At 41.0% G+C, this 26,600-nt stretch overlaps 1 protein-coding gene across 1 annotated transcript; it reads right to left on the minus strand.

Annotated features, from left to right (window-relative positions):
* Positions 1-5,356: 5,356 nt before the first annotated feature.
* Positions 5,357-26,600, minus strand: LOC135711796 (tenascin-like). Its single transcript, XM_065234753.1, has 4 exons — positions 26,530-26,600; positions 26,347-26,464; positions 5,631-7,803; positions 5,357-5,567 (listed from the first exon to the last, which is right to left on the minus strand). Exons 1-4 carry the CDS (start codon positions 26,598-26,600, stop codon positions 5,506-5,508), a joined length of 2,424 nt encoding a protein of 807 aa, XP_065090825.1. The 3' UTR covers positions 5,357-5,505.

Raw genomic sequence — 26,600 nt, forward strand, 5'->3', positions numbered from 1 at the left:
AGGTATTCCGCGAGGAAGTCACCTCGGGCCACTAATTTTCTTGATTTTTTTCAACGATGTGAACCTTGTGCTAGAGACTCGTCGTTTGTCTTTCGCTGATGATCTTAAGATTTTTCTTATTTTTGTGGATCAAACACAAGATTCAAAACAGATTCATATATTCAGTGACTGGTGAGTCTTGAACCGCATGACAGTTAACCCTAACAAGTGCTCGATAATCACCTTCTTCGAATTTAAAGCTTTTTGCGTGCTCTAAACTTAGATGCCCTTCCACAGTTATTAACTGAGAACTTTCGATGGCTGTACCATTTTTGCATTAACATGTTCGGCAAGTAGGGTTTTTGATCTAATTTCCGTCCTACTAAGCACAACCCACGCTTTACCTCTTTGAACGGGTTTGATAAAAAAAATATTTCTTTCAAAGATGACTTCTAAATTTATTCATCTTTCCATACGGACCGTTAGATTTGATAAAGAGTCACAAATTATGGAGATATTGTTTAAAATCTAACACGGCTTCTTGATTCTAAATTCGTTCTACGACTTTCAATTCCATCCTAATGCATTGAAACGCCATTAGATTTTCAATTCCTGGGAGCGCTTCTTTTGTTTTGAGAACAATGAGCGTAAATATTCATACAATGCGCTCTAATAGGATTTATGTTGTAGCTAATGAACTAACGCATTGGAACAAACTTATTATTGATTTGTGTACGGTGAAATCATTGATCTTGTCTGATCGATAGAACGGAAATGGGCGATTACGACGTACCCTTCTATCGTTCTATATGCTCTAGGAAGACGAAAACAAAATTTCCGGACTGGGAAGCGAATGCAGCCATCTGCTGCGCCTTTACCGTGAGCTAAGGGAAGCCCCAACTTACACTCACCTGGGTATTTCAATTGAACGAGTAAGTCACGTGATATTATCTTAGACTTATGCTAGCTAATGGTTTCACTGACGTGTACTACCCTAAATCGTGGTGCAGCTGTTTGGAATCCTTTTTATCATAATGAGCGAATGAGCGAATCGAGTCAGTTCATCGCAGGTTCATTTGCTATTCACTTCAGCGATTACCGTGGCGTAACCCATTTAGACTGCGCCCCTATGATCAACGTTGCTCATTAATATACCTAGAACCTCTCAAGACACGTCGCGACACTCTACGAGCTTTGCTGCTGACGTTCTGCAGAGTCAAGTTGATTATTCAGCTGTATGGAACAAATGGACAAATGTGCAGCCTAGGTCCTTCCGAAACAATCAGATGCTTCGCTTTCCACTGACTGGGACTAACGACGGCATGCATAGCGCTATCATCGGTTTTCAAAGATTATTCAACGCGTTGCATCTGTGTTTGACTTTCACTTGTCACGTGAGGTACGGCGACGAAAATTTACTCCTTTATTTTCTTTGAGTACGAATCGTTACAAGTAGTTTTTAGGTTTTAGTATATTTGTTTCTATTTTCTGTATGACAGTCAGTAGTGTTAACTAACCATACGTGAAGTTTACGATTTTCAGAGTTAAGAGGAAACGTTATACTAATATCAACATGAAGCTTTTGTGCGATAATTTATTAACTTGAGAAAGTTCTGAAGAGGATAGATTCATAGTTTTGCCAGAGTACGGCGCAATAATCACAAATTAACGGATGAGGGAATTTGAGCTATTTCCTCAAATCTACAGGATATAGCTCAAATACCTCAATGCATCAAAGTAAGAGGTAAGGAAAAGGAATGCGTTTTTCAGTCAATTTCATGGTGAAACAAAAAAGTTATACCCATAAAAACATTGCTCTTCGTATGACTGTTCGTAAAAATAAAAACCACACAAAGCGCGTTAGGCCCTCCCCAGAAGTAAGACAGGTGGTGTTCATTTGAAACGCTAATAACTTTTCAGGGCTAACTCCGATTAACATCTGGTCTTGAACTAAGATGTTTCCTATACTTCAAAGATGCTACATTTTGTACACGAAGAAAATCGATCAACTACAACGCCACCTAGAGACGGGAATGTTAAAGTGACTCGTTCCCCCATACATTTTGTCGATTTTCCCCATATAAACTTCCAGCCCTTTGAGCGAAGGGATCCCGTGAACCAAATTACTTCGATTTTGGCAGTGTGTTTCTGACCCCTTAAACCAGCGTTGCCAGATATATCGATTAATCGGTATTTATATCGATTTCCAAACTAGATACCGATATACAGATAAGGCTCATCAGAATACCGATTTTTAAGATTTTATATCGATTTATACCGATTTTTTTTAATAATCAAAATTATTATTGCTTGTCCACACTCGAATTTCGGAGAACATTTTTGTGAGTCACCTCATATTTTTTAAGCCTTCAAAATTTAAAAAATAATTATCTTTAAAAATGCCTTATGCTTGATATTATTTCGTCTAATGGCTGCATTTCCTCCTTTTGATTGACTACCCATCAATTGAGGAAAAGTCGATGGCCCTTTCCGGTTATTCCGATGGAATCGAGCAAAATGTTTTAAACATTGTTTAACTTTCGGATCTTATTCATTTTTTAACTTTGTGAAGCTTCATCCAACTTTCCCTGGAATTTTCTTCCACCATACCTTGGAAGTAAATCTTCTCTCGCCAGTTTTTTCAACTGTCCCGGAACTTCAAGGATGCTATCAGATTTTTATTGCGGATCCACACTAGCTGCAGGAACATTTAAGAAGTTCTGAAGCTTCAAAAAAGTTCAGACTTTTGTGTAAGTTTCGATAAATTAAACACAGTTTCATAAACTTAAGAATTCGAAAACTCAGAAATTTCAGAAAAGTCCAGTGAGCTCCATTGAACTTAAGGAACCATCATAAATATTTTGGAAACTTCAAAAGTTCAAAGAATTTCAGGAAAAGTTTATGGTTTTCAGGAACTTTAGTGAAGCTCAGAGAAAATCAGGACATATCAATGAATTTCAATGAAATTGCTGAAATTATACTGGAGTTCCAAGAAACTCAGGCAATTTCCGAAAACTTCAGCAATGTCCTGAGGGGCTCATGCAAATTTAGGAAACGTAAGGGAAGTTACATGAACATTAGAACATTGAGAGAACATTTTATCGGAAGTCCTATGCTTTTTTAAGGCAGTGTCGATAACTTTTAAAAATAAAGAAGATCAGAGAACTTCAATGCTGATGTCACAATAAATTCAAAAAAAAAAATGTGAGAGCACTAAAGAGATTTTGTAATCTTCAAAAAAAATCCAGAGACCTTCAAAAATGATTAGAGATATTCCGCTATTCTCATTATAATCAGGGAAATTCCGAGCGCTTCGAGGTTGACCAGAGAACTCCAAAACATCCCCTAATTTCAGGAAAATTACAAGAACTTTCAAGGAATTTCGAGGAATTATGGAATATTCCTAAGTGCATTTCAGGAATATTCCGAAAAATTCAGGGAAATTGCGAAGCCTTCAGGGATGTTTTATGAATATCAGGAAAATTTTCTGGATCATTGGAACATCCCCCAGGAATCTCTTGCTTCTGGAATAATGTCCATGTTTCTTCCATGTCCACTTTCTTCAGATGTTTCTTCCAATCTACGTTAGGAAGTTTCTACCAGCGACTCCTGGAAGTTTCTTTCGTCTTCTCCAGGAAGTTCAATTAATTCTCCCAGATTTTTTTTTCGTTTTCTTCTGGAAGTTTGACCATAAGCCAGTGGGTTTTTTTTTTGTTCGACTTCTTTTGAATGTTTTTCCCGAGCTTCTTCTGGCTTTTCCTGGAAATGGCTACTTCTAAAAATTTACTTCGGATTTCCGAAACTTTTCTGACTTCCTTTGGATGTTACATCCGATTTTTTTCCCGATAGTTTATTTAAATTTTCGCCACAAGTTTCTCAATTCGTGTCTTAAAAGTTTCCTGGATGTTTTTCAAGCTTCTCTCGAACTTCATCCAAGAGAGCTTCTTTCGTCTTTCTCTGGATGTTTTTTTTTTCAGCTCCATTCAGAAGCCAATTGAAACATTCTCCGGAGTTTTCTTCCGGAATTTTCCGATCATAGGTCAAAAGCTAAAATTTTGCTTTGATTAACGGCTTTCTCAGTCTTAAACACTGCAACGGCTAGGATGTAATCTGCCCGACATTTGACCATGGATTGTAGCTTTTTTCAAAGGAAAATGTTGTTTGTCGTTATTGTCAATAGGTTAGTCGTTGTTGGGGCTGATTTTCCATATTTTAATGATATTTAATTGAAAAAACTACTTGGCAACAATTTCGATCACCATTTGAGGACAACGATAATTTAAAAAATTAAATTAAAAAATTAAAGAGTGTTTTAAGACTGAGTCCTCAAGTCCCAGTCGTCACCATTGTTAAAATGTTTGCTTCCAAGAACGGCAAACATATAAGATTAATTAAATAGTAAATACCGATACATACCGATTTTTTAAGTCCTTCGATACCGATAAGCTTTAAAACAATCTGGCAACGCTGTTCTAAACTACCATTCCAGGGGTTAGCGTTTCAAATTACAGGCTTTCACTTTTATTTTTTCATATAAAGATGAAACACTCTAATGTTGTTATATCCGTGTCTCCTGTGCCTCGTTACCAAAGCAATCAAGCTTGTCGTTCATCTCACCACAGGGAAGCATTCCTGGAATGCTTCACTGATCATCGAAGACGGCCAACGTTGACAATTTACGACAACTCCAATAATATCCAATTGTACAGCGGAAAGCACGGTAGCGTTCAAAGTCTCATGGAAGAGGATTGCATTAAGAATCCGGGAATGCATTCGTGGAGGATTCGTTATTCGACTAATAAATAAATTTAAAACTAGTACAGAGTAAGTGCCTTATCACTAATCCAAGAGAACAATTTTTTCGCTGTGACTAGCAGCGCTGGTGGTGTAGTGGTAAGCGTGATTGTCTCTCACCCCAAAAGGTACTCAGTATGGAAAACAAGATCGATGGAAACAAATCAAAGGAAAAAAATAGCAGAAAAACATCATCATTACCCTCAGCAGATTGTTTCAACAATATCCAAAGCCGAAACCATATCTCCGAGAAAAACCTCTAGCTCTTTTCGGGCTCTACCAGTCATCCGGGAAAGCCACTCAGACCACATTAGTCCCACAACCACCTCGACACGATTTGGCCCCTTCCGGCTGATGGGTTTCGTTAATGAATTTTCATTTCCACCTCAAATGGGATTATAAACTATGAGGCCCAGGATGGCTGAGCGGGCTGATAAAGAACGGAGGTCGAGATGAGTCACTCGGGCGGCATAATGTCATTAATTGGATGGTTGATTGATGCCACGGCACCGCATTATGATTAAATGTTTGTATGTGTGTGTGTGTTTTCTGGAAAAAGCTTTTCAGTTTAAACTCATTGGGGCATTATAAGCAATAACAGTTTTAATAAACGATGTCACTAATGAGAATTTAATATGGTAACTATTAGCGGATGTTCGTTCACTCGTGATTGAATTTCCCGGTTTTAAGTTCGCATGATAATGGAAAGGCTTTCAGCCATCCATTAGGTGCCTAAGAGCATGAAGCAATGTGTGTTTCGGAACCGATGGATGCTTGCTCGGCGGTCGGATCATCTGAAATTAGCAATAAAATGTCAACTTTGCAGTGTCGATTACCCACAGGATTGGAATACTTACATTTGCACCTGTACGAATGCTTGATCCTCTTCTTGATAAAGTACATGTATACTACAGTTGCGGATGCGATGGTTAAGATACCTCCGACTATGCAAGCTACTATCGTCCAGTTGGTTTCGGAGGTGGTTTCCGATATTTTATCAGCTTCCTCGCACTGACAAACTTCCGGAGCGAGACAACACCCTTCGCTACAGTTGGTACAAATGGGTTCGCAATTTAACGTCACATTCGACATCACAAATCCATCGAAACACTCGCATTCATCGGGAGAAAAGCATCTCCCATTTCTGCAACCCTCGCATACCGGTGAGCAGAAGTAAGGACTCTCGAGGTTACCGTACCCTTCTGCGCATTGACACAGTAGTCCTATGCAAACTCCTTGATCGATGGTACAATTGTGTTCGCACATCGGCACACACCATGGATCTTCGATCACTGCATAGCCCGGATGGCATTGGCAAGTGTTTACGGCCACGCAAATTCCTTCACCGCAATCGTGTTCACACACGGGACCACATGTTACATTATCTCTCAACTCGTGTCCATCCGGGCATTGTATCTCTCCGGGTGCAACGCATACACCATTCGGTGGTAGATCCTCACACACTGGAATACATTGGAGGAGCCCATCCTGTTCCAATAGCTGATATCCCTCATTGCATGAGCAATCGTTTGGACCAATGCAGTTTCCATGGGTGCAATTTACAGCGATTGGATCACAGTATGGTTCACAAATAAAATCAGAAACTTTGATAAATCCCTTTTCGCAACTACATACGTTAGGCTTGTAGCACAATCCATTGGAGCAAGGATGATCACAGCGTGGCTCACAAAACGTCGCATTGGTCCGAATGTACCCCAAAAAACATTCACAGTCATTCGTATCGGCACAGTGTCCGTTGACACACGGTGGATCGCACTGTGGAGTACACCGTAGAATGTGGTCATCGTCTTCAGTCAGTTCAAATCCATCCGGACAATCGCAGGTATCGACGTCTGTGCATACGCCTAGTAAGCAGTCTACCACTTCCGGATTGCAGTAAAAAGAGCAGGTTTCTGGAGTGTCTACAGTTTTACGATAACCATACCCACATTCACATGAATTCGGGGCTACGCAGTGACCATTCTTACACGGCGGATCGCAAATCGGTCCACATTCGTGTGAGCTTCCTGCTATCTGTTGGTATCCAGGGTTACATTTACAACTGCCATCAGCTGAACAAGTAGCATTAATACATACAGGATTGCACTTCAATTCGCAAGCGAGTTTGTAATCATCCCGCTGCTGCAGCATGAACCCCTCGTTACAGTGCAGAACATTTGGTGCTATGCAGCTTCCGTTTTGTACGTTGATATATCGTGAGTCACAGACCGGCTCACAGTGACTGTTGTTAACTCGCTGGTAGCCATTGAGACAACTGCACTGATTCACACCCACACAGGCGCCATTTTCACAAGGCTGATCACACAATGGAGTACAGATGTGTGATTCATTCGATTTCCGGTAGCCATGCCAGCAGATACACTCGTTCGGATTACTGCAGTTCGCATTTACGCAACCCGGATCACACTCCGGAACACATTGGTCTCTGTCGATCTTGAAACCTGGATTGCAAACACACTTATTCGGTGCCGTACACAATCCGTTGGAACAATCTACCCAACTGGGATCGCACATCGGAGTGCATGTAAATTCATCATATTTCGTCAGTTCATACCCGAAAAAACACTCGCACCGATTTCGTCCGGCGCAGATCCCATTTTGGCACGGACGATCACATTTAGCCGTACACACTGTATTGTTCCTGATTCCAAGCTCAAGCAACTTTTCATTGAAGAAATATCCATCGCGACAAATGCACTGATTCTGCTCGTTGCATATCCCATTCACGCAGTCGTCCCTGCACTTGGGAACACACAGCCCAGCATTGTTCGCAACGAATCCTGCCATGCAGATACATTGATTCGGCGCAACGCAATTCCCATTGTTGCAATTTTTACACTGAGCCACACACCGTCCATTGACCATGAGGTATCCGTCATTGCAGGTGCAAGTATCCGGCCCCGTACATTGTCCATTTTCGCAGCCATCCTTACATACGGGAATGCAATCGCTGTCCACCTTATGATAGCCATCGCAGCACACCTGCTTCCTGGTCACCTCGTAGTCGAGCTGAAAGATTTTTTTTTAATGATAGAGAGCTTAGTAACAGGAGCCACACATAGAGACAAAGGTTGAGGTTACATAGCAGTAATTCTGTGTGCAGGTGGTTGTGATTGTCTTTCGTTGGCTGTTCCAATTGCAACTGTACGTGCATTGAACGAACTTGTTTTCACTCGTGGTGTAATATTTTGACACTGGATTTCTGAATTGTAAAACACAGTTAGGAAAACTTGCTAGGAATATACAACTGTAGTATCGTACTTAACATCCTCCCAGCAAAGCTGGCATAATGCCGCTTGCAGAAACGATAGCGATAGCAATATCGAGCGAACAGAACTTAGCAGCTTCATGTTGAGCACTCTACTGTACGATTAGGACTGAATCTTGGACGACAGATGTGCGATTTCTCTCTCGGTGTGTGATAAACTGTACATGTGATATGATGGTGGTGATTTTCACTGGACAAGCCAGACTTGAAACGACTTAAACGGAATGGATTGGGTCGATTCAACTTGTAAGCATCACCATGAGATCTTTAATCGAAAATAACTCCATTTATACAAGTTATATTTTAATTTATATCAAACTATGAAAAATATGACGCATGCTGTCTCCACATACATGTTTATGAATAAATTTATATTGATAAAACAACAAACATTCTACTATAGAAATGGTTTCGCGATAGCGATGTACCAAAAATGTAAATTTATGCGTAACACGATCAGAGGACCCTTGATGAATCATGTTTTAAAATAAGCTTGGTTAGATAAAGACTGAGAGACTGTTTCTTTGCTCTCTTTACTGTGTACTTTGTGTACAATGTGGCCCTTGAATCCAATTTAGCAACTTTTCTTCTCAAATCATTGCCACAGTTCAATACGCATTCTTCAAAAGAAATGAAATATCTTGTTTTCGATTAATATTATGCAGCTTCCTTTATCCTACTGTTGCCTTAAAACAATGGACACGAAAGTATTAATGCTAGCCCAACAGGATAATCTGGTACAACTTGCCAGGAGCCATTGTTCGGTTTGACATTTTTAATTTTTTTGATTCGACAAAATTATCTTTAAGTAACAACATTTTGAAATGAAACTGCAAGTAGAACCCTTTTTCTATACCCATCAGTTGGTTGCCTGAAAAAAAAAAAAAACGATCAAAAGCTTAAGGTTAGCCCACATTATGATTTGTCGCTGTGGTAAGTTTACTTTTAATTTTAGTATAAATATATGGAAAAATATGAAGACCCATACTGCATTCATAAAATGGTAGAAATATAAACAAAACAACTAAGGCGATCAGGAAACATGTAAATGAACACCGAACGGATAACAGTCTATCATCCACAATTTCTCGAAACGGAAAAGTGGCTGGTTCAATTTCTGAAAAGTTCGCCGATACTTTTTGCACTGACGTCCTACTACCTCAACAAATTGAAGCCGCCTCCAGTAGCGTGCCAATTTCCGATCGATGCGTTAATGCAACTCAGTCGATGTTAATGCAATTTCTGTCGAAGACATTCTTGCCACTGCGAATAAGCTGAAATCATAGAAAATAACTGGGCCGGATGGCATCCTATTCGTGTTTCTCAAACGTTGTATATCATCACTAACCAACATATATTTCGATTATCGTTGAAGAAATCTAAATTGCCTTCGTTGTGGAAAGACGCGTATATATTTCCTGTCCACAAAAAAGGTACTGAACAACTGAGATTCTTCAAAAAAGGCAACAATCGTGTTTGCAAACATTCCTTTTTATAAATAGTTTGGATGGCAATGCCAGTTGTCACGAAAATTTAGCTTTTCAGTCCACAGGTGCAAATCGCCTGCCAAAGCAAGTATTTTTTTGGGAGCTTTGACAACCTTTTCTGCTTAAACATATATTGAACCATTCCTTTTCCAGTATCCGTGTAAACTCTTAACCTAGGACCTGCTTGAGGTCCGCCTTGACGAATATTTCATCGTTCATTATAACGCAATCAATCTGCGTGGGAATAATTTGGATTTCGCTTATGCGCGAGCAAAATTTTCATACGCTGTTCCACTTGCTTCGACGCCATTTTTACAATTGAATGGAAAATGGCAAAAACAAAATACAGACAACATTCCGTACCAGAGATGCCAGATCTACGAAAATCTCCGTAGATCTACGGATTTTACAAATTTTTGCAGAAATACGGATCCGTTGGCAAAATCTATGGAATTCGGTACAGTTTCTACGGATTTTTTTCTTCAGTGTACGTCTCCCTTCAGAATCGGATTTTACAATCTAGAGTATCATCTGATTCTGAAAGGAAAGAAGCATAAAGTAAAATAAACCGCTGCAACTTGTCAACCGTATTCTTGCTCACTTATCCGCTTTTGGATAGAATAATTTGGCGTTGACGACGACTCTGTAGCTCTTCCCTCCTATGAAATATCCCGTAAGCAAACGTCAAACTGTGCGTGAAATCACTCTTCTCTTCACTCCGCCGAAAGTTCCCATAATATACTGTCAATCTTTGCTTGAAGAGAAATGTTTTCGACGGTACCGTGTGAAGGCGAATAAAAGTCGTGTCGAGACCAGTCTTGTAAGCGGTCACCGCAGTCGACACATTCTCTGTGATAATCGACTGCCTTTGCTTTCGACACTTGCAAAACAAGCTTTCAAATTACAGTACAAAACTAAAATGTCATACGACAGGCTCTGTCATACGACATTGTCGCCGAAGGCCGTCACGGATGTATGTATTTTAGTTTTTCTCATAATAAGAGCTGCTAATGTTGTGCTTGTGTGCATTCTGAAAATAGCAAGCAACGATGTCCTAGCTATTATTGTCAGATCAGAAATGGTTGAATTTACACCAAATTGAGGAATTAGAACGAAATCACATATGTCATATGATAGTTATTTGATAATTTTCTTTTTGCTCGAATGTTGTTCAACCGTTTGCGTTTTGTAAGAGAGACGACGCTCTCTTCCTTGTCAGCTCGATGACGATCAGGCCTTCAACGTGTTCATCAAAAAGCACGTAATCCATAAGTCGTCGTACTTGTCCGGTTAAAGCGTGGCTTTCTTATTAGATTACGAAAACCACTGTACCACCGCTACGGGATCACAATTGATCAGATCGCCAAAGATGGTCTTGAAACCCCTGCAGTGGATCCTCAAATTGAGCTGGAAACCATTGCCGTGGATAATGAGACAAAATTGCTGCTTGGGCAACAGGAAACGCTCCTTTGGAATGAGGACAAATGCCTGGAGATCGCTCCCGCGCAAAACAGGGTTCTTCTGTCATTAATATATGACGAGCACGAACTACGATGTTTCTCACACTCAGTGCAAATGAGATGAAGTGGCCCCATTTGTTGAATCTCCTACATCGATTGTCAGTAGGACACAATGGCAATGACTTAACAGATCCAATCTAGGAATTGACTGCACTACAAAGAGCAACTCTGGTCAATGATGATCCAGTCACGTGCTGTGTGTACTTCATCAAGCTGGTTGACACGATTGAATTTCAGCACCGTTAAAGTCCTCACGCGCACATCTTGCTATGGCTTAACAAGGATCCCCGGGAAGCAATCAGTGAAAGTATGCCAAAAACTACAGGTGCAACAGTATCATGGTATTCATGCCTGTACTACCATTGGCCCTTTTGAGGGCCTCCAAGATTTTCGAAAAGAGTTAAATTTCTGAGAATGTCCCATCTAAAATTTGTATCAAAAGCTTCTTTTCAGGGCAATCATAGTCATACTAAAGAGTATAAACAGAGAGAACCCCGCTCAAATTCCTATTCCTACACAAAACACAAGTCCTGCTGCAGTTGACAAATAACATTTATTACATTAGACCACGTTGTCCGGCGTCACCATTGCGTACAACCCCAGAGGGCTGTCCCTAGTAGTTTTTCAAAAGTTCTTTCATCGATTTATCATTTAACGTAAAATAACACCTTGGAACTGTAAAAAAAAATATCACCTTCGACTAAAAAAAATCCGTAGAAATCCGTAGAACAAAATGAGGGGTATTCAAGTTTTTTTAAATAAACTATTCGCTGAATTTTAGTCGACCAATTTTTGACCATTCCACTCAAATATTTTTTTTTTTTTCAATTCTATGAAAAGTTAAGATAACAAATAGATACTGTACGTGTCACAGCAATTTAAGAGACAAATAACGGCCATTCTCTAGATTATATTCCTTCTTTAAATCATTAGCCGTTCTTTTGGAGTATTTTTTTTTTAAGTTCTTTGAAACTCTGACCGAAATTTTTAATTTCGATGCTGGTTTTTTGAATTTTTATCCACTTCGACTTTTTGTAAGTTTCGATCTTTTGTCCAATTGACCTTTTCTCCCTCTAAGTTCATTTTGACCTTTTGTCTATTCGACCTGTTGACCCTGTAAGATCGATTTGACCTTTTATCCATTCAACCTTTTGTCCCTTCGACATTTTGACCCTTCGACTTTTTGTCCATTGGACCTTTTGATCCTTCGACCTTTTGGCCTTTGACCTTGTGTCCTTCGGCTTTTTGTCCTTTGACCTTTTTCCTCATACAACATGCATTTGGGGAATCAAACTATGTTCGAAAAATAAGATAACATAAACATTACAAAATCAGTTTAAAACCTTCCGGCGACCACATTACAGAATCTGATCATGTCGCAAAACATAGCAAATTATGCATATTTTTCATGTAAAGCTGTAATAGAATCTTAAATTTCCCAGTTGGCTGTATAAAACAAAAAAAATCTAGAGACACCTAAAAGAATTTCGGGAATACTTAATCTAACGAATATTCTGACAATTTAAAGGCAAAATTTTGACAATTTCTGGGGAATGACTTTGAAGCATTCTGAAAAGAAATCCGGTCAAATATGATTCAGATGATATTAACAAAATAGCTCTGAAAAGAAATGATAGAACTGCTAGTAGCATTTTAAGGGGATTCTGAGGAAAATTCGAACGGAGCTTCAGAGAGATTTCTAACTGATATTTGAGGAATTGCTGGGTAAGATGCGCCAACAGCCGATCAACGCGAGGATGTGCAAGTTGAGGATTAAGGGCCGTTTCTTCAACTACAGCATCATCAACGTGCACTGCCCACACGAAGGGAGACCCGACGACGAGAAAGAAGCGTTCTATGCGCAGCTGGAGCAGGTGTACGACGGCTGTTCGCAAACGGGACGTCAAAATCGTCATCGGCGACATGAACGCTCAGGTAGGACGGGAGGCAATGTATAGACCGGCAATCGGGCCAAACAGCCTGCATGCCGTATCGAACGACAACGGCCAACGATGCGTGAACTTTGCAGCCTCTCGGGGTATGGTAGTTCGAAGTACCTTTTTCCCCCGCAAGGATATCCACAAAGCCACCTGGAGATCACCTGACCAACACACAGAAAAGCAAATCGATCACGTTCTAATCGACGAGAAATTCTTCTCCGACATTATCAACGTCCGCACGTACCGCAGTGCGAACATAGATTCGGACCACTACCTAGTTGCAGTATGCATGCGCTCAAAACTCTCGACGGTGCAAAACACCCGTCGAAATCGAACGCCGCGACCCAACATTGAGCAACTACGGGACACCGGAGTTGCTCAGGACTACGCACAGCAGCTGGAAGTTGCACTACCCACGGAAGAGCAGCTTGGCGCAGCTTCTCTTGAAGATGGCTGGAGGGACATCCGTTCAGCCATAGGTAGTACTGCTGCAGCGGCACTAGGTACTGCAATCCCGGACCGAAGAAATGACTGGTTTGACGGCGAATGCAAACTGTTAGTAGAGGAGAAGAATGCAGCACGGGCGAGAATACTGCAACACCGCACGAGATTGAATGTGGAGCGATACAGACAAGCGCGGAACAGACAAAACTCGGTTTTCCGAAGGAAGAAGCGTCAGCAGGAAGACCGAGATCGCGAGGCGATGGAAAATCTGTACCGCGTAAACGACACACGGAAGTTCTACGAGAAGCTAAATAGTTCGCGCAAAGGCTACGTGCCGCAAGCCGATATGTGCAAGGACTTGGACGGTAACCTTCTAACGAACGAGTGTGAGGTGATTGAGAGGTGGAAGCAGTACTATGACGAGCACCTCAACGGTCAAGCAGCTGAAAACGAAGGTGGCATGGCAACAGACCTTGGAGCACGCGCAGAAGACGACAGGCTACCGGCCCCCGATTTTCAAGAAGTTGAGTAGGAGATCGGTTGGCTGAAGAACAACAAAGCAACTGGTGTAGATCAACTACCAAGTGAGCTATTAAAATACGGTGGTGAAGCACTGGCTAGAGCGCTGCACTGGGTAATTGTTAAGATTTGGGAGGAGGAGATATTACCGGAGGAGTGGATGGAAGGTGTCGTATGCCCAATCTACAAAATGGGCGACAAGTTGGATTGCTGCAACTACCGCGCGATCACACTGCTGAGTGCCGGCTACAAGGTACTCTCCCAAATTCTATGCCGCCGCCTGTCACCATTTGCAAGAGAGTTCGTGGGGCAATACCCGGCGGGATTTATGGATGCATTCGGCAGGTTCTGCAGAAATGCCGTGAATACAACATGTCCACACATAATTTGTTCATCGATTTCAAATCCACATACGACACAATCGATCGAGATCAGCTATGGCAGATTATGCACGAGTACGGATTTCCGGATAAACGATGGATCGAGTGATGTGCGTTGTTCGAGTATCGGGGACACTCTCGAGTCCCTTTGAATCTCGAAGGGGGTTACGGCAAGGCTTTCGTGTCTGCTATTCAACATCGCATTAGAAGGTGTGATCAGAAGAGCTGGTATAGACAAGAGTGGCACGATCTTCAGGAAGTCCATCCAGCTTCTTGGCTTTGTCGATGACATTGAAATTATGGCACGGAACTTTGAGACGATGGCGGAAACGTACATCAGACTGAAGGCTGAAGCTAGACGGATTGGACTTGCCATCAACGCATCAAAGACAAAATACATGAAAGGAGGTTCTAGGCAAGACAATGTTAGCCTCCCACCCCGAGTTCAGATTGACGGTGACGAAATCGAGGTGGTCAATGAGTTCGTGTATTTGGGCTCACTGGTGACCGCCGAAAATGATACCAGCAGAGAATTTCAAAGACGCATTAAGGCAGGGAATCGTGCCTACTTTGGACTCCGGAAGACGCTCCGGTCGAATAAAATTCGCCGCCGCACGAAGTTGACTGTCTATAAGACGCTGATTAGACCGGTGGTCCTCTACGGCCACGAGACCTGGACTATGCTCGTGGAGGACCAACGCGCCCTTGGTGTTGCGTACCATCTACGGTGGAGTGCAGATGGATGACGGAACGTGGAGGAGGCGAATAAACCACGAATTTCACCAGCTGCTGGTAGAACCATCCATCGTCCACATTGCAAAAATTGAGCGACTACGGTGAGCTGGACACGTCGTAAGAATGCCGCACGACGACCCAGTGAAAATGGTTCTATAAAGCGACCCAACAGGAACAAGAAGAAGAGGCGCGCAGGTGGATCGACCAAGTAGAAGGCGACCTGCGGACCCTTCGCAGACTATGAGACTGGCAAAGTGTGGCCATGGATCGAGTTGAGTGGAGACGACTTCTTCGGACAGCAGAGGACAACAAGGCCTTAGCTTGATTAGTAAGGTAAGTATCTGAGGAAAAAAAATCCGAGAAGAATTTCATAGGTGTTCATAGGACAGGAATTCTTGGGAATCGCTTGAAGAATTCCAAGTGAATCAAATTTTGAGAGCAGCTCCAAACAAATTCTGATAATAATAATTCAAGTTGCAACTGATATACAAGGAGAAGGCCAAAGGTCATTCAGGAAATTAAAAGAATTTCAAAGCACATTCCAAAGGACTTCAGAGGAGAAATCTCTTGAATAGATCCAAGAAAATTCTAAATATAGCAGAATGCCTAAGACGAAATAAATGAATCAGTGCAAGGCTGAAAACCTCTTTAAAAAATATAACTTAACTCTCTAAATATTCTAAAATGACTCTTGTGAGTTTTAATGGAGTTCTTAGGAGAACTCCAAAAAAAAATATGAGATAATTCGTTTTGAATTCCGTGGTTGACAGAACACTTTGCAAATGCTGAAGACAACTCAAGAGAACTTTCAGAAAGGATACTGAATAGATTTACAAGGCAATTCTAAAGAGAAGGAAAATCTGAAGGGAAAAAAATTAATGAATCTAGTTGGAATTTATATGTATTTAAGAAATGAAATTACCAACATCCCACACATGAATTTGAAATCTCTTCAGAGATCCGTTTGAAGTTACCTCAGAATGCCCTTGCTCTTGGAGCAGTTTCACGCCAACTGACGAAACGATTTTATTTTTCCCTCTCCAAATTTCATGAAACTTTGCAAAAAATATCACTAAGGGAAAGTCGGCCATGTTAACTCACACCTATTCAAAAGAAAATGGCCTATTACATATTTTTCAATAATTCAATTTACAAACAGGACATGTTTTAAGATTTTTAACTTATGTTTATTTGAAAGCTTATCAAAAACGTTAGTTTTTTCTGAAATGTACACAAGAGACTCTCCAAAATTGACCAACATCGTAGAACAGCAACTATTAGTACAAATTTTGAACTTTAAACATTAACCAGCTACAATTGTAGCTACAAAGTTAGTTAAATACGAAACCAACGATTTTAAATTGGCTCACTACTTGACTAGCCTATTGGTCCCAAGCAAATCGATTACGTACCCTATTCTAGTTAAAATTCTAGTACTACACTATGTTTGTTTTGATTCGCTATAAAAGTTTGACAGATAAAATGAGGGGTTAGTGGATTTTCCTATGTTTCGAGGGGTGAAACGATTAGCTTGGGACCGAAGATAGTACCAGAGCTGAGCCTAAAAGTTGAGCTCGATTCTTCGGGACCTTCTAGTCTTAGAGTTACCTCTATGGTAGTTCTTCTTAGAACTACACACTACACGGTAGAAAAACGAGATCGGCTGTGCAAATCTCGGCAAGAAAAGTTTCACTGAGATCTCAGCAAAAGTGACATTTGATTGCTGAGTCTCGGATAATGCTTAGCTGAATCGCAGCAAACAAATGAAATGTGAAACTATTTTTGCCGAGATTTGCACAGCCGAGCTCGGTAGAAAAAAACTAAGTGTGTACTTTGTAAATTTTCTCTGAATTCTATTTGACCGATTTTCTTGATACTGAAAAAATAGAAAAATAAAGATCTTGGATTTGAAAAATGGTCTAAGCCGCTAATAAATGTATTGTATCCGAAAGCATTTTCCAAAAATCTTTATCACTTGAATGTCAGTTTTCGACCAAAATGCAAAACGTGAGTAAGCGTCTGGTGCTGGTTGCCAATCCTAATTGATGAATTTACGCGAAACTGCACCAGTGCAGGCGACACCTAGGTTTGAATTCCAAAACCATAAAAGTGATGGTGTACTAAAATACGATTACGATTTGACAGATAGCAAAAAGTCATTATCATTTTCACATCATTTCCATCTGCCGGTCGACCGTAACGTAAATTCATCAATTGACTGAACACTTTCAGAATTGACCACCAAGATCATGGTATTCATAATCAAATCATAAAGCTGATGAAATTCTCGCTCAACTATTCAAAAGGACCAATTGATCGATTCTCTTCATGGACTTTCTGTTTGGATGGCCGTGTAAAGACATTTGCACACAGTTCAATGAAAGAAGTTACAAACAGGTATGGAAAATCATTTGCATTCATTTCATACATTCATTTACATTCATTTGCCTCTAACTTTTTTTCATTAACAGCATTCTGCATCCGTATCCGTATCTCTTATGCATCACGAACTAGAGCGGGCAGAACTTGTTACTGTTTTTCAGTGAATGTAAAATACATTCACTGAAAAACAGTAGTGGCTTCTGTTCGCTCTGCTTCGTCATGTATAAGAAATACCGCCGAAATGCTGACAATTATCGTGGAATTTCAACGTTGTGTGCGGCTTGCACATTGTTCGAATTGGTGGTCCTGGACCAATCTATTTCTACGTGAAGCAATACATTAACGAAGATCAGCATGGATTTATGCCAAAGCGTTCAACGACCACGAATCTCCTGTCAATCACGTCGTTCATCAAGGATGGGTTTACAGTTGGATCGCAAACTGACGTCATATATGGGTCATTCCAGCTCAAGTAGGTACAGAATTTAAAAAAAAATTGTGGTCGATATCACCGATTTGAGCCAAACTTGGCCAAAACGCTTATTTTGAAATTCTGAACAAAAGTCTTTTTTGATTTTGCTCTAAAGTGCCTAGATCCGTCCGTATTTTTCACTTTTAGGACCATAATTAAATTATGGACAGAAGTAAATAAATGAGGTAGTTTTGATTTCATAGAATGAGAATCCTGCCCAGAACTTTTGAAAATAACATAAAAATATTATTGCGCCATCAGCGTGAAGGAATTCAAGAAAATAAAAAAATAAATAAATAGTATTGATTTTCCACCAGAAAAGCTCAAAACTACCTCTCACTCATCTGGTCATATTTAAAAAAAACTATTGGTCCAAATCATTTGCCCTTGTAAACACATCAAGTAGATGAGTTTTCCAAAGTGTGGTGAAAATTTGAACCCAAAATATTAGGAAATAAACAATCCTGCCCATGGTGAAAATATGCCATTTTTTGACAATTTGAATACCTGCCGGTAATCAGCCTGTTTACTATAGTTAAAAACAAAATGTGGGTACATCTATAAGAATTTTTCATTTAAAAAAAACCTTCATATTGACGTTCTATGATCACGAATAGCTTATTTGGTTGTGGAGTAATCTCTTCTGAAAGTTGAAATTTTAATAAAATCTCGAAAATCCAGGGTTGTATCCCAAAAGGATCTAGGCACTTTAGAGCACAATCAAAAAAGTGTTTGTTCAGAATTCCAAAATAAGTGTTTTGGCCAAATTTGACTCAAATTGGAGACAGAACACAGGTGGTGTACCCTCTTGAGCTAGAATGATCCATATATCGATTTTTCGGCGGTATTCGACAGAATCAACCACGATATTGCTGAGGCAAAGTTGGAAAGGCTTGGCATCGGTGGTTCCCTACTGCATTGGTTCCGATCGTATCTCTGTGGCAGAAGCATCAGATCCAAAATTGGTGACGAATAGCCAGTTTTGTATCCCTCAAGGTAGCCATCTTGGGTCACTGATCTTCCTGTTGTATTTCAACGATCTCAAAATCTACATGCACGTGAAATCGTTACAAGATGCTATGGAGCTGCAAGATGACCTGGAGACAATTCAAAGGTGGTGTGAGATGGATTGCATACTTGTTGCAAGATTCCCGGTAGCGCTGGCAGAGCGTAAATACACAGGGAGAATTTCTGTCAGCAAACACCAAAATAACACCACAAAAAATCAAAATTTCATTGCTTAACAAGTATATTTCTCCCCAACATTTCTTAATGCAGACCCTGCTCCTAGCCTAAAGATCTGATTCGATCTACTGGCTGATTATATGTATATATATAGTGATTTAACAATTAGGAACGTGCTCACCGCCGTTTTTTGCTGACTGACATGCTGCCTAGGCCGCCATCTTGACGACTTATTTTGCCGAAGAGCTTCTGCCGCGCACCGACCCGTCGTGACAGTCCTGCCAGGTGGTGGTACCGACATCCCGTCGATTCTCGAACTCTTAGCGGATCAGGGTTCTCTAGCACTTCAATCTTGATTCGCAACCGGTATCCGCTACGCTTTTCACCGCGACTGGTGGATCTCGCTCTGGAATGTGAGTCGCTGACTCCCACCGCTGATGACGACGACGACTATGTTCGGTCATCGGCAGACTTCCCGGATCAGACCACCGGTGTCCCGACGCTGCGACCGCGTCCGCCGAACTGTGAGGTCTTCCCTGGCTCGTTTTCGTCAGCGACGGCTGTCAATCAGCTCCGTAACAAGACCCTGTATGTGTGACAAGTTTTAGTCATCGGTGTTTTTTTGCCAACCTTGGAAAACTTACCCTTGACGGGGTCTCGTTGCTTTCCTGGTGCTCGTGTGGAAGGAGCTTCTACCCGTTGGACGGATGTTTCGAACAACCTCGTGGCGATCCCGGACAATCTTCCGGTTAACAGGGCTGAATCCGCAGTGAGGCCCTGTGAGTACAACGAGCTTTGTTGTTGTGTGTTCATTTGCGCAAATGGATTATAAATTTACTCTCGACGGGACGACTGACGCGGATCAAATTTCCGTGCCCACGTTCGTGATTTGCTGGGGTACTTCGAAGAATGCAGATCCGTGAGAGCGTTCATCCACTCCTTCTGTCGCCGCTCGAGAACGTTTTTCCAACTCTTATTGGGCTTGCCACGCGATGTGGTTTTGTTCGGGCGAATTGCCGCTAACCCGCTCCGATCTCTCCGATCTACGTGGACCGCACAATAGGACGTTGGCCGAGCTCCTTTTCAGGGACCGATTTCCCGCGGACACGCACCAGACCGCACTACACCACACCGGTTAGAAGCAGAAATCCCACACGTTTTACCGGAGACAAAATTCGATTCACCTTCCTAATGGAACCGCGTATTCAGTGTACCTGCTTTTTCCTTCTCCTCTTCGCTCGCGTCGAAGCGGAAATCGCCTTGTCACTTTTGTCAAGCACGAGCGGTGAGCAAATTAATAACTAGCGAGCATCTTTTTTCAAGCAACGAAGGGGTTCGCACTTTTTGCTATAATGGTCTTGTTGCTATACTGCGTGTTTGTGCAAACGTCTACTACATGCGCAACTACCCTACTATCTCAAGGGGTACATCTATCCTCACACAGATGTCGCTACAGTAGTAATCACAAGTGTCTCTTTCTGTTGTGTACTGTTTTGTATTGTATTTGACAAATAAATATTGGCAAATCAAAGTTGGCTCTCGTGGAGAATAGAAGAACTATGAAAGTGATGATGGTTTCAAAATTTTCCACGGGGAAGTATACGAGTGCAATCTTAAAATGCTATTATTTTGTGAATGGAGCATTTTATTTAAATCTGGTTAGTGCTACGTTAGTAGAAAACTTCAGGACTACTCAATAGACATATAATACAGAAAACATAATTTCTTTTCAGATTTTTAGGTGTAAACATAGACTTCCGCTTTTCTACCACTGTAGCAGTAACCAGATTTAAATAAAATGCTCCATTTTCAAAATAAAAGCATTTTAAGATTGCACTCGTATACTTCCCCGTGGAAAATTTTGAAACCATCATCACTTTCATAGTTCTTCTATTCTCCACGAGTGCCAACTTTGATTTGCCAATACAGTTCGTATGCCTTCGCCATGGCAGGACGGCAAATCCAACGGTCGTGTTTTAATTTATATAGTTCTCCGTAAACACAACGTAAAAAAGGGTCCAGCCCGTGCGCGATCACTGCGCGTAGTGTGCTAAATTTAGCTTTACATTTTGCCTTCACAGTAAACGTAACATACTCTTTAATCATATAGTCATTTTTTCGAGAAAGACGACCCAGTTAAACTTCGGCTATTTTTTGATAGGCACTTAAAGGGTGATACGGTCAAAATTTGGTCAAGGGAAAACGCGTGTAAATCGGTGAAATCGTTTTTTTTTAAAATCAAATTAAATTTCTTTTTCAAGTTCAATTAGTATAAAATTCAGGAAAAATATTCAGTTGGGCTTCCGCTTTTCCAAATCCGAAAACCGGGCCTTACGCTTGACCCCTGCCATCAGATTTTGTACAGCCACCTTGTCCACCTTCTTCGCCGCAGAAAGCCAGTTTGCCTTGAACTGCTGCTCGCCCTTAGCAGTTTTTTTGGTCTTCTTCAAGGTTCCGCTTGACAATAGCCCAGTATTTCTCAATTGGGCGGAGCTCTGGCGTGTTGGGAGGGTTCTTGTCCTTGGGAACCACCTGCACGTTGTTGGCGGCGTACCACTCCATGGCCTTTTTACCGTAATGGCAAGATGCCAAATCCGGCCAAAACAGTACGGAACAACCCTGTTTCTTCAGGAAAGGCAGCAGACGTTTATTCAAACACTCTTTCACGTAAATTTCTTTGTTGACAGTCCCGGAAGCTATGAAAATGCTGCTTTTCAAGCCACAGGTACAAATGGCTTGCCAAACCAGATATTTCTTTGCAAACTTTGACAGTTTCATGTGCTTGAAAACATCTGCTACCTTTCCCCTTCCTTTTGCCGTATAAAACTCCTGTCCCGGAAGCTGCTTGTAGTCGGCTTTGACGTAGGTTTCGTCGTCCATTACCACGCAGTCAAACTTCGTCAGCATCGTCGTGTACAGCCACCGGGATCGCGCTTTGGCCGTCGTATTTTGTTTATCATCGCGATTTGGAGTCACTACCTTCTTGTAAGTCGATAGTCCGGCTCGTTTTTTGGCTCGATGCACGGTTGTAGACGATACACCCAGCTTATTTGCGGCATCTCGGAAAGAGAGGTTAGGGTTTCGCTTGAAACTACCGGCAACTCTCTTTGTCGTCTCAGCGGCTTCCGGTTTTCGATTTCCCCCCGATCCAGACTTCCTGGCTGTCGACAAACGTTCCCCAAACACTTTAATTACATTTGTAACGGTTGATTTGGCAACTTTTAGCGATTTTGCCAACTTTGCGTGCGAGTAGCTCGGATTTTCGCGATGCGCGAGCAAAATTTTGATACGCTGCTCTTCTTGCTTGGACGGCATTTTGACAACTGAAGAGTGAATTCCAAAATCAAAATAGGAGCAACATTCTACACACATACACACCTTCAAAATGAGGGGTGTTCAGGTTTTTTAAATGCAAAATTGAAAGAAATACGTCAAGTTGATATTGACCAAATTTTGACCGTATCACCCTTTAATGCAGAGGGAAAACCAGGTTAAGGATTTAGGAGTGATTCTTGACGAAAAACTCACGTTCAAACCGCATTTTGCGTATGTAGTCACGAAAGCCTCACGAAACCTTGGCTTCATTTTTCGTGTAGCAAAAGAGTTCTAAGATGTATACTACTTGAAATTACTATATTGCTCCCTGGTACGAACGACATTGGAATATGCTTCTCCAGTCTGGAACCCTCATTTCCAAAATGGGGTTGAACGAATCGAGTCGGTACAGCGGTGTTTTATCAGATACGCTCTCCGAAAATTGCCTTGGAGGGATCCCTTTAATCTACCGAGCTACGAGAGCCGATGCCTCATGCTCCAGCTGGACACCTTCCAAACACGACACACAGTGGGATGGAATCAAAAATAGTGGGACATGGCTATTTGCGACGAAACTATTGAGTGTACCATTTTGATGTCTTGAAAATGTGGCTGCATCTATGGAGTACTTTAATTAAGAGCTGAAAAATTTTTATTAAGAGGGGTATACACTAAGATAAAAAATATAACTTTTTTATGTCTTGTTGAAGTTGATGAACATCTATTAAAACATTTTAGATAAAGTCACTTTAAGAAACTTTGTCGAAGACGTCAATTTTCTATCTCTCAAGTGGACGAAGTTATGGTGGTTAAGGCACTTGTCATCGCTAATATTAAACTGACCGTATGGTTTGTCCTGCCCTGATTGGCAACACTAATGTTCAAACTCGCTATCGTGTGCTTCGAGGCAACTCTCTTCTCAGGATCCCACCCAGGAGAACTAACTATGCGGCGAATTTCAGGCTAATCACCCCCCAACGGACGTTCAACCTAGTCTCCTCAGTTTTTTGATTATGACATGTCACGAGAAACTCTTAGAGGACAATTTTTGTTAGTTTTAAGATAACTTTTTATCATTGTGACACCAAACTAACCTGTTGATAACATACAATAAATAAATAAAACATTCCCAGGGGGTTTTGGGCTACAAAATGGTGAGTTGAGAACCTGGAAAGAACGGAATATCTAGTCCAGGTCCTCACAAGTTCCTACTTCACGTTTCCCCGAGTCATATGATAACAAAAGTCTACCAGCTGAAACATGGACACAGCTGGATGGCGTAGTATGGGCAATGTTGCCAGTCCGGCAATAGCAAAGTGAAGAGGTGCGACGCGAACACTGGCGCGGTAACCATAGTACGGTGATAGAGAAAATGCTTCACCAAACCCGAGCGTCTGTTCTCCATGGAGGTGCGGCTCAAAACGGCGTCAGTTCTCCATGTTAGGAGCGGCTGATCACCGTCCTAGTGCCAGCGTAGGACTCTAAACAGAGAAGAAATACGGATCGGAACAATCGGCACAGACCTACGTGACGAAATAAGGACTACGATTGGAAACTCGAAACATGGAACTGCAAATCGCTCAGCTTCCCGGGTTGCGAAAGGTTAATCTATGAAGAACTTCAACCACGCAACTTCGAAGTAGTAGCACTGCAGGAACTTTGCTGGACGGTACAAAAGGTATGGAAAAGTGGGCATCGAGCGACTACTTTCTACCAGAGCTGTGGAACCACCAACGAGCCGGGAACCGGCTTTGTAGTGCTGGGTAAGAGGCGCATGATTGGTTGGCAGCCGATCAACGCGAGGATGTGCAAGTTGAGGTTTAAGGGCCGTTTCTTCACTGCCCACACGAAGGGAGACCCGACGACGAGAAAGGAGCGTTCTATGCGCAGCTGGAGCAGGTGTACGACGGCTGTTCGCAACGGGACATCAAAATCGTCATCGGCAACATGAAAGCTCAGGTAGGACGGGAGGTAATGTATAGACATCACTGAAAAAAAAAACTCGACGGTACCTCTATTTATGCTAAGAGATTTGCATTGCAAGTCCCTCCTAGCTGAAGAATTATGCAAAAAAAAACTGGGGTTGTATAAACCGTTCTATAGCATAATTTTCCAAGTAGGAGGGACTTTCATAGCTAATCTAAAAGCATAAATAGAGGTACCGTCTGATAATTTCAGTGCTTGGTACAGAAAACTGTAATCTGTGTAGGAAAATCCTTTTTATCACCACAGAAACACCCCGTTCCCGTTTTCTTATGCAAAATAATGAATATGCGTTCACAAAACGCACGAAATCTTAAAAAAAAAACATATTAAGACTTTTTTTTAATTCAATCAATAGATCAGAGATGTCCCGAGAATTAAATGGAGCTCTCAATTAATAACTGTGGAAGTGCATCTAGAACACTAAGTTGAGAGCACGCAATAAGCTAATATGCAATATGCAATAAGCTTCAAATGTCGAGAAGCAATGCAACACGTAGACGTAAGATCACTTCGTACAAAATTTTGGAATAAAATTAAGTTCGTAGGTTACTCCAGATTCGTATCTTTTTTAAATACGATAGAACTTGTGGCCCAGAAGTGAAAACTTCTCTCCTTAACCGGAGAAAAAAGTAGCTGCTAGAATCAAAAAACAGTGTCTGACCTAGTAAGCGAAAGACTCTCCCTAACCGGAAAAGAAAGTAGCTTTTGGACGCGACAAAATGATGAATGAGGGCGTTTTTGTGGAATACCTGTATAAAGAGAGAGAGAGTATTAGTACAAAATACTGAAGAAGTCTGCACATTGTAGACGAAATACGCGTATCTGTCAAGGATAAGCAAATAAGGTAGTGGAATTAAATGGAAATGACTAAGCTTTCTCTCTCTCTCTCTCTTTATATGTATATCATTTTTCAGTATGGTACCGTATTTTGGTATGCTTGTGGTATATTTTTTTTACATTATTCAGTTATCGAAATATTTTGTAATATATAAAATAAATTCCAAAATAATAAAGCCATTTTAAAAGAGTCATTGGATTGTAAAAAAACGTTTATTATCCGCCAGTTATTATAATAACTAAATTATTGTAGACACTAAAGTATAATAATTAGATCATTTTTATATATTATTTTTAATAATTTATTGCTTCAAGAGCAGGAACAAATATATCCATATTTCAAAATGGTATGGATGAGCCTGACATAAGAGGTAACATACCTAAAATTAATACCAAAACAATGTTCTCACAATACCATTCAAATACCAAATTATGCATATGCAATACCACACAGGTGGAGCCTCCCTTAGCTCAGTCGGTAAAGGCACAGCGACAAAGTAACCGGCTGGGTTCGATTTCCGGCCCGGTTCAGGAATTTTTCAGGTTGGAAAATTTCTCAACTTCCCTGAGCATAGTATAATGGGTATGATTGTACTTGCCACACAATTATATCAATGCAAAAAATAGTACAGGCATCGAAAGCTGTGGAAGTGCATTTAGAACACTAAGATGAGAGCACGCAAAAAGCTCATATGTTGATATGCGAATAAGAGAAGATGAAGAAGACCACACAGGTATTCTTTTGATATCTAAATATCAACGTTTAGTTTGTACGAAGTATTTTGCATGCAATTTTTTGGCATTATTCATTGGTATGTTCCCTCTTATGTCAGGCTAATCAACACTAAATTTTGGTATCAGGTCAGAATTAGGTATTGATAAGTTATTTTCTCCTGCTCGGGTTATATCAGACTCGTTAAAACCATATTTAGGTTGCCAGTTATGCTATTTTCATACCTGAATTTAAAATTAAAACATTATTTTCTCCTGCTTGGGTAGCGGTTCCTGCTCGTCTTATTACTATTATTTTTTCGGGAAAAGTAAGCCCCACCGGTTATTAATCAGAAAATATGCACACTTACAAAACAATCATTGGTCAAGTAATCCACTCGAACTTGCATCTGCTTCCGACCGAAGCAATTGTACTCCGCTGTAACATACTTTGTGCCCGTCACGGACACCGACTTGGTGTAAGGTTTTCTGAATGAGAAATGCATCACAATTACACACGATCGAATCAAAGTTGTCCAATTTCCTATATTTACAAGTGTTTTGTTTCACAGAACTGCGAAGCCACAGGCTCAAAGATGACCAGCCAAACCCAAACGAGTATCAT

Source organism: Ochlerotatus camptorhynchus, unplaced genomic scaffold (genome assembly GCF_037179485.1).
Source record: "Ochlerotatus camptorhynchus isolate MF236.1 unplaced genomic scaffold, CSIRO-AGI_Acam_v1.1 ptg000443l, whole genome shotgun sequence".
In the NCBI taxonomy this organism is placed as follows: domain Eukaryota; kingdom Metazoa; phylum Arthropoda; class Insecta; order Diptera; family Culicidae; genus Ochlerotatus; species Ochlerotatus camptorhynchus.

Bases quoted from the DNA above. Each gene is read 5' to 3' on its own strand.
- LOC135711796 (XM_065234753.1), bottom strand. From the start codon at position 26,600: ATGATACTCGTTTGGGTTTGGCTGGTCATCTTTGAGCCTGTGGCTTCG. The intron at 26,465-26,529 runs GTAAATATAGGA...TTTCTCATTCAG, and splicing joins TTCTGTGAAACAAAACACTT to AAAACCTTACACCAAGTCGG. The intron at 5,568-5,630 runs GTAAGTATTCCA...TGCTAATTTCAG, and splicing joins GCATTCGTACAGGTGCAAAT to ATGATCCGACCGCCGAGCAA.